The sequence below is a fragment of the Trichechus manatus genome, unplaced genomic scaffold (assembly GCF_000243295.1).
Source record: "Trichechus manatus latirostris isolate Lorelei unplaced genomic scaffold, TriManLat1.0 scaffold00057, whole genome shotgun sequence".
NCBI lineage: Eukaryota > Metazoa > Chordata > Mammalia > Sirenia > Trichechidae > Trichechus > Trichechus manatus.
In genome coordinates, this window is record NW_004443993.1 from 1,528,153 (window position 1) to 1,537,374 (window position 9,222).

A 9,222-nucleotide genomic window follows, 5' to 3' on the forward strand; every position below is an offset into this window, starting at 1 on the left:
ACATCATGCTTGGTAAAGTAGAGGGTCAGTGAAAAAGAGGAAGACCCTCAATGAGATGGATTGACACAGTGGCTGCAACAATGGGCTCAAGCACAGCAACAATTGTGAGGATGGCACAGGACCGGGCAGTGTTTCGTTCCATTGTACACAGGGGTGTTGTGAGTCAAAACCGACTCAACAGCATCTAAAACAATAACAAAGTAAACAGATTGTAAAAAAAAAAATATGACATTTATGAAACGACTGGAAATCTGAACACAGGCCAGATATTTGATATTAAGGAATTATTTATTTTTAATTGTTTTTAGGTGGGATGGTGATACTGTGTTATGTTTTAAAAACAAAAAACTGACTCCTTATGTTTTAGAGATACAAACTGAAATATTTATAGATGAAATGACACCCTGTCGAGGATTTGCTTCAAAATAATACAGTTGACCCAAAGAGTTTAAAAAGCTAGGAAAAGAATAGCAAAGCAAATCCAAATAGAAGGAAGAAAATAATAACAAAAAAAGTAGAAATCGATGAAACATATCCATACAATGGAATGTAATTCAGCAATAAAAAGGAATAGACACAGGTAAACTCTGAAAACACTATGCTAAGTAATTAAAATCAGTCACAAAAGACCACATTATATGATTCCATTTATGTAACTGTCCAGAACAGGCTACTCTATAGAGACATACCTCACTGTCAACAGGTAGTGGGACCAATTCATGAAGCCTGGTTGGAGGGGATTAGTGGTTAGGGCTAGAGGAGTGGGGGAAATAGTGAACGACTGATAATGGGTACAGAGTTTCTTCTGGGGTGATGCAAATATTCTGAAATCACATTGTGGTGATGGTTGCACAACTCTGAATATCCTAAAAACCACTTAATAATACATTTTAAATAGGTGAATTATATTGTGAATTGTATCTCAACAAGCTGTAGAAGACAAAAACAAAAACAAAAGCAATTGATAAAATACAAAGCCAACAAATGGAGAAAAAATTAACAAGGTAAATGTTGGATTTTAGAAAAACAATCAACAAAATCAAAATCGATAAACACATACTAAACTGATCAAGAAAGAAGAATTGCTCGTGATTACTGACAATTAGAGAGATGCAAATCAAAACTACAATGAGATACCATCTCACCCTGACAATACTGACACTAACCAAAAAAAAACAGAAATTAATAAATGTTGGAGAGGTTGTGGGGAAACTGGAACTCTTAGGTATTGCTGGTGGGAATATAAAATGGTACAACCACTATGGAAGACGATATGGTACCTCCTTAAAAAGCTAGAAATAGAAATACCATATGATTTAGCAATACCACTGCTAGGAATATATCCTAGAGAAGAGCCGTCACACAAATAGACATATGCATACCAATGGTCATTGCAGCCCTATTCACAACAGCAAAAAGATAGAAACAACCTAAATGCCCATCAACAGATGAATGGATAAACAAATTATGGTATATACACACAATGGAATACTATGCAAAGATAAAGAACAATGATGAATTCATGAAACATCTCACAACATGGATGAATCTGGAGGGTAATATGCTGAGTGAAATAAGTCAATCAAAAAGGAACAAACACTGTATGAGACTACTATTATAAAAACCCAAGAAAAGGTTTACACATAGGAAAAAAAAAACTTTGATGGATACAAGGGACAGGAAGGGTTGGGGAGTGGAAATCACTAACTAGACAGTAGACAAATGTCAACTTTGGTGAAGGGCAAGCAACACACAATATAGGGGAAGTCAGCACAACTGGACAAAGCAAAGTCATAGAAGCTTCCTAGACACATCAAAACACTTTGAGGGACCAAGTTGCTGAGGCTGAGGGCCAGGGACCATGGTCTCAGGGGACATCTAGGTCAACTGGCATAACATAGTTCATAAAGAAAATGTTCTACATTCTACTTTGGTGTGTAGCATCTGAGGTCTTAAAAGCTTGCAAGCGACCATCTAAGATACATCTATTGGTCCCATCCCGACCGGAGCAAAGGAGAATGAAGAAAACCAAAGACACGAGGAAAATGTTAGCCCAAAGAACTAAATGACCACATGAACCACAGCCTCCACCAACCCAAACCCAGAAGAACCAGATAGTGCCTGGCTACTACCACCAACTGCTCTGACAGGGATCACCATAACAATAGAGTCCAGAACAGAGCGGGAGAAAAATGTAGAACAAAATTCAAATTCACAAGAAAAGACGAGACTTACTGGTCTGACAGAGACTGGAGGAACCCCCAAGACTATGGCCCCCGAACACCCTACTCACTCAGAACTGAAGTCATTACTGAAGTTCACTTTTCAGACAAAGTTTAGCCAGGTCTATAAAACAATAACAAACGTGAGGAGTATGCTTCTTAGTCTACTGAAATATATGAGAGCAAATGGGCAATTCCTGCCCAAAAGTAAGACGAGAAGGCAGAAGGGACAGGAAAACTGGACAAATGGACACGGGGAAACTGAGGTGGAAAAGAGGGGGGGTGCTGTCACATTGCGGGGATTACAACCAATGCCACAAAACGATTTGTGTATAAATTTTTTCATGAGAAACTAACTTGCACTGTAAACTTTCACCTAAAGCACAATAAAATTATCTAAAAAGAAAAAGAAAAAAAGAAAGAAGAAATCATAAATTATCAACATCAGGAATGAAAGAGGGGACATTACCACAGATCATATGACATTCAAAAGATAAGAGAATAGTAAGATCAATTTTATGCCAAGAAAGTTGAAATAAAGTTCAAGGAATTCCCAAATTCCTTGGAAAATTCTAACTTATCAAATCTGACCCAAGATGAAATATAAGCTCCGAACAGCACTATCAACAGGTGAAATAAATTGTATTCATTATCTAAAACCTTCCCACAACAAGACTCCAGGCCCAGGTGGCTTCACTGGAAAATTCTATGAAACACTTAAAGAAGGAACACCGATCTCATACAAACTCTACCAGAAGATAACATATAAGAAGTGCAAAGTGGGCTGGAATATTGACGAAACATACAGGCCATGATCTCATAGCTGTCGAAGCTGGGTGACAGGTACATGGGCTTCAGTCCACTTTTTGATACACTTGAAATGTCCACAAGTTAAAAAAAAAAAACAAGGTACAGAGTATGTGCTATTGTGGCAGTGGAGATAGATGTAGGGCAGGAGTGAAAAGGACGGTGTTTATGGTTTATATGAAACGTATACGAAATCTATTCTTGTTTAAAAAACATTTTCAAGACGGATAAATCAAAATTCTTGATCCCGGCCCACAAGGCCCTGCACAATCTGCCCCCATCACCAACCTGTCCTCACCTTCTACCACCACTCTCCCCCTGGCTCACTCTGCTCTCCCTACATGGGAGTCCTCACCATTCCTCCAAAACACCAGGTCCTGCCTCAGAGCCTTTGCATTTGCTCTTTCTTCTGTCTAGACACTTTCCTCTTTGGGTACCTAGTTTATTTCTCCCCATTGTCATCTGGTCTTAGGCCTACAGTAGCCTTCCCTGAGCCCACGGACTGAACATGTTTGACAGTCCCATGCACTTGACCTTCATGGTCACAGTTGCCACTTTACATTTCTTTGTGCCTTTTAAAGATTTTTTTAGTGATTTATTTTTTAAAAAGTAACACATATACCAGGTTCAAAACTTTTTTTAAAGTACCCTCAGATTTTAAAAAGTGCAAAAGGCTATTCAGTGAAAGGTCTCCTGCCCACCTAGGGAGTGATGACCAAGGGCACAAGGAAAGTTTTGAGGGTGATAGATGTGATCACTACCTTTAGTGTGGTGATGATTTCACGGGTACACACGTGTCAAGACTTATTAAACTATACACTTAAAATATGTGCAGTTTAACACATTTTAATCAAAGATTCTGTAAAAGAACCCTGATCAAAAGGGGGAAAATGCAGAACATAATTTCAGAATCTCATGGAATCCACACTTTCTGGAGCCATGGAGTTGGATGAACCCCTGAAACTACTTCCCTGAGATAGTCTTTAAACCTTAAACCAAAAATACTCCCTGAAGTCTTCTTAAAACTAAACAATGCTGTTGTTACTGTTAGATACCATCAAGTCAGTTTCAAATCATAGTGACCCTATATACAATAGAATGAAACAACACTGCCTGATCCTGTGCCATCCTCACAATCATAGCTACGTTAGAGCCCATTGTTGCAGCCACTGTGTCAATCCATCTCGTCCAGGGTCTTCCTCTTTTATGCTGACCCTCTACCTTACCAAGTATGATGTACGTCTCCAGGGACTAGTCCTTCCTGATAACACGTCCAAAGTACGTGAGACAAAGTCTCACCCTCCTCACTTTCAAGGAGCACTGTGGCTGTACTTCTTCCCAGACATACTTGTTGGTTCCTCTGGCAGTCCATGGTATATTCAATATTCTTCACCAATATCATAATTTAAAGGCATCAATTCTTCTTCAGTCTTCCTTATTCATTGTCCAGTTTTCGCATGTGTGTGAGGCAACTGAAAATACCACGGCTTGGGTCAGGTGCATCTCAGTCCTCAAAGCAACATCTTTGCTTTTTAACACTTTAAAGAGGTCTTTTGCAGCAGATTTGCCCAATGTAATACATCGTTTAATTTCTTGACTGCTGCTTCCATGGGCATTGATTGTGAATCACAAACAATGAAATACTCAACAGCTTCAATCTTTTCTCCATTTATCATGATGTTGCTTATTGGTCCAGTTGTGAGAATTTTTGTTTTCTTTATGTTGAGGTGTAATCTACACTGAAGGCTGTAGCCTTTGATCTTCATCAGTAAGTACTTCAAGTCCTCTTGGCTTTCAGCAAGCAAGGCGGCAAGGTTGTGTTATCTGCATGTTGCAAGTTGTTAATGAGTCTTCCTCCAATCCTGATGCCCCGTTCTTCTTCATACAGTCCAGCTTCTCGGATTATTTGCTCATCACATACACTGAATAAGCATGGCGAAAGGATAAAACCCTGATGCACACTTTTCCTGACTTTAAACCATGCAGTATCTCTTTATTCTGTTCGAACAACTGCCTCTTGGTCTAAGTACAGGTTCCTCATAAGCACAATTAAGTGTTCTGCAATTTCCATTCCTCCCAATGTTATCCATAATTTGTTATGATCCACACAGTCGAATGCCTTTGCATAGTCAAACACAGGTAAACATCTTTCTGGTATTCTCTGCTTTTAGCCAAGATTCATCTGATATCAGCAATGATATGCCTCGTTCCATGACCTCTTTTGAATCTGACTTGAATTTCTGGCAGTTCCCTGTCAATGTACTGCTGCAACCGTTTTTAAATTATCATCAGCAAAATTTTACTTGCATGTGATATTAATGATATTGTTTGATAATTTCCACATTCTGTTGGATCACATTTCTTTGGAACTGGCACAAATATGAATCTCTTCCAGTTGGTTGGCCAAGTAGCTGTCTTCCAAATTTCTTGGCATAGATGAGTGAGTACCTCCAGCACTGCACTTGTATGTTGAAACATCTCAGCTGGTATTCCGTCAATTCCTGAAGCATTGTTTTTGGCCAATGCCTTCAGTGCAGCTTGGACTTCTTCCTTCAATACCATTGGTTCTTGATCATATGCTACCTCCTGAAATGGTTCAACATAGACCATATCTTTTTGGTACAACCACTCTCTGTGTATTCCTTCCAGGTTCGTTTTTTTCATATGAATGGAAACATATAATGCATTCTATTCCTACTTAGTTTTTGTTTTACCCCTTTCTAATGGTGACATTTTAAGGAATGCCTATCTCTCTCACAGACTGTAAGCTATGGATGGTGTAGCGCCAGCACTCAGCTAGATAGCCAGGAGTAGAGGCCAGAGAATCTCTGTATGGGAGGGGCTGAAAGGCACCAATGTGGCTGGAGATGGAGAGATTTGAACATGAGTTTCCACAGCACTTTACATGATTGAGAAAATGTTAACTGTCTTTATCAAGGAAGGAGTGGTATTGATGGAGATGGGAGGGGCCTAAACTAAAACCAAACCAACCCCATTGCTGAGGAGTCCATTCCGACTCATAGCAACCTTACAGGACAGAGTAGAACTGCCCCATAGGGTTTCCAAGGAGCAGCTAGTGGATTCGAACTGCTGACCTTTCGGTTAACAGGCGAGCTCTTAACCACTGAGCCACCAGGGCTCCGGGAGGGGCCTAAAGCCTCCCCAGTTCCCCCTTGGTGCCATCATTATTTCAATAGATAATTCTTCAGTTGATTTGTTATTTAAGAAAAATAATAGCAATGATAATAAAGGCTACTATGTGCCAGAAACTGTGCTAAGAGATTTACTGACCTCATTTATTCTTGTCAGGAATCCTACCATGTAGGTGCTATTATTTATCCCCATTTGAGGTGGCTCAGGAGCGCTGGTGGCGCAGTGGTTAAGAGCTATGGCTGCTAAACAAAAGGTATGCAGTTCGAATCCTCCTTGGAAACCCTATGTGGCAGTTCTACTCTGTCCTATAGGATCGCTATGAGTCGGAATCGACTCGACGGCAACAGGTTTGGTTTTGGGTTTTTAGGTGGCTCAACCAAAGCTCAGAGAGAGGGGAGTGACTTGTCCAAAGCCACACTGCATAAGGGGCAGCCGACCTCATCCCCACCCCGACCAGCAGAGGAAGGGGCAGCTCCCCGTGGTTCGCTCACCCAGAGCGTTCTGGATCTCCACGGACTTCTCTGGGCTCAGGAGGCTCACGGCGCCATCGTAAGGGGAGCGAAAGCGAACACCCTCCTCCGTCACCTCAGAGAGGGACACCAGGGACACCATCTGGAAGCCGCCGCTGTCCTGGAGAAACCCCACCGCAGGGCTATCAGCGAGTAGGGTTGGGAAAGCCCCACCCTCGAGGAAAGCCCTCGGACCCCGGCCGCGACCCCACCTTACCGTCAGCAGGTTGTGGGACCAATTCATGAAGCCGTGGAGACCGTGGGCTTTCTGGATCAGTTCCGGGCCCTGAGTAGGGGGAAAAAGGGATCAGGTTAGGGGTAAGCGTGGACCTGGAGGCCTGTTTTGGGGTGCAGGACTGGCCGGCTTCGCTCCCCGCCGTTCCCTCACGGCTAGCACAAGCCTTGGGCCAAGGGACACTTTCAATATGCGTTTGTAGATTAACTTTGTTCGGGCTTGGGACTCGGTCCAGGGCTCCCCACGGTCCGCCGCAGCCCCGCCCGGGCAGAGCCCACCCACCGGCCTCAGACCCAGATGGTAGGTGTTGCCCAGGCAGATGCGGCAGCCCAGCGCGTCCAGCTGCTCAGCCGTGATGCCCTTCATGGTGGCCTGCGTGCCCACGGGCATGAACACCGGAGTGGCCACCGTCCCGTGCGGTAGCCGCAGCTCGCCCGCCCGGGCCCTGGAGTGGCCGCACTCGGCCACCAGACGCAATATTCGCGGGGCCGACTCCAATGAAGCCGGGTTAGCTGCTGCCGCCATCTTGGCTGCCGGAACCACGTGGGCAAAGAAATGCGTGGGCGGCGCCATGTTAGCTTCAGTCACGTGACATGCGACGCAGGCCGAACTACGGGGAGAGCGTCAGGGAAACCATGACAACGGTCACCTGTGCACTCTCACCCGCTGCGGGCCCGGTTCTTTGCCACGTGCATAGCGTTACCGCGCAGAATCCAATTGTCTTGGTTTCTCATCCTAGCTCTACAACGAAATCATGTCTGCGCCATCATTTTCTCCATCAAACGGGGCAAATCTCGGCATAAGGACGTTGCGAAGACTGAATGGAAATGATAGTTGTATAGATATTTGCACAGGAACTGGCACATAGTGCTCAATAAGGGAGAACTGCAATTTCTATTAAACAGTTATTGTCACCAGTCTCTACGGTCGTCTCACAAACCCTTCATCTCCTGATTCATGGCCTTTGCTGCGATCCTCTAGCCTTAGCAATTCCCATCTCATCTTCCAGGTCTCAGGCTGAAGGCCATCTCAGAGAGGCCTACAACTACTTATCACAATCTATAAACATTTTCCAGATTGATTTATTAATTTATTCATTGTCAGTCTCCTCCCTAGAATGTCAGCTCCAGGAAGGCAGGGATTTTTTTACAGACTGTTCATTGCTTTGTTCCAAGAGCTTAGAACAGGACCTTGCACATAGTAGGTGCGCAATAAAAATTAGTTTATTTAATGAAAAAAGGAATCTCAGATTTACAGATGGGGAGGTTGTGGCCCAGACCCTAGGCACATTCATTCATTCATTCAGTGGACACCTACATGTACATTCCCTTGATAGTGCCAGCCTCCATACTACACAGCAGTGAGTGAGGCTGAGTCATGGATTGATGGAGCACTGGTTGCGTTCCACTAATAATGGTTGTTATTTTTAGTTGCCAGCAAGTCAGTTCAGACTCATGGAGATCTTGTGTAAAACAGAATGAAATGCTGCCTGACCCTGTGCCATTTTCATGATTGCTGGTATGTTTGAATCCATTGTTGCAGCTAGTGTGTCAATCCATCTCACTGAGGGCTTCCCTCATTTTCGTTGTCCCTCTACTTTACCAAACAAGTAATAATCAGAGCTATCATTATTATAGGAGCCCTGGTGGCACACTGGTTAAGAGCTTGGCTGGTAACCAAAAGCTTGGCCGTTCAAATCCACCAGCAGTTTCTTGGAAACTCTATGGGGTAGTTCTACTCTGTCCTATAGGGTTGCTGTTAGTTGGAATCGATTTCATGGCAGTGAGTTTTGGATTATCATTATTATTGTTGGAAATGGAGCTAACATCTGACCCGGCCAGCAGAGGGAACCATTGTCCCAGAATCCTTCCTCTCAGAGGCACACTGGCCTAAACTAGGCTGCTCTGGACAGACTGTCTGGGAGCCTCAGCCTCCTGTCCTGTAAGAAACGGTTAATGCCAGTTTTGCAGGGTGGTAAACAGTCCTCACGGAAGCCATCCCTGAAAAATTCCCACCCAAGAGGACTACTTCAGGGCCTTTGCACTTGCTGTTACTTATGTCTGCAACACTTCCTTCTGAATTCCTCATGGCTGCTTCATATTTTTCACCTCTGTTGCTCCACTTCAGAAAGCCCTGACTCCCCTCCATCTTAAGAACCCTCCACGGAATCCTACCAAACTTTCAGAGAAGAGTTAACACCATTACTACTAAAGGTATTTCAGAGCATAGAAAAGGATGGAATACTCCCAAACTCATTCTATGAAGCCAGCATAACCCTGATACAAAAACCAGGTAA

The 9,222-nt window shown here is 43.4% G+C and overlaps 1 protein-coding gene across 1 annotated transcript in view; it reads right to left on the reverse strand.

Moving 5' to 3' along the window:
- QTRT1 (queuine tRNA-ribosyltransferase catalytic subunit 1) overlaps window positions 1-7,470 on the reverse strand; it is a 13,421-nt gene extending 5,951 nt beyond the window's left edge. Inside the window, exons 1-3 of the mRNA XM_004378341.2 lie at window positions 7,209-7,470; window positions 6,909-6,977; window positions 6,674-6,812 (exon numbers count right to left, since the gene is read on the reverse strand). Of these exons, the coding sequence (XP_004378398.1) occupies window positions 6,674-6,812; window positions 6,909-6,977; window positions 7,209-7,451 (451 nt within the window). The 5' untranslated portion in view covers window positions 7,452-7,470. The remainder of the gene's footprint in view (window positions 1-6,673; window positions 6,813-6,908; window positions 6,978-7,208) is intronic.
- Between the last annotated feature and the right edge of the window lie 1,752 nt (window positions 7,471-9,222).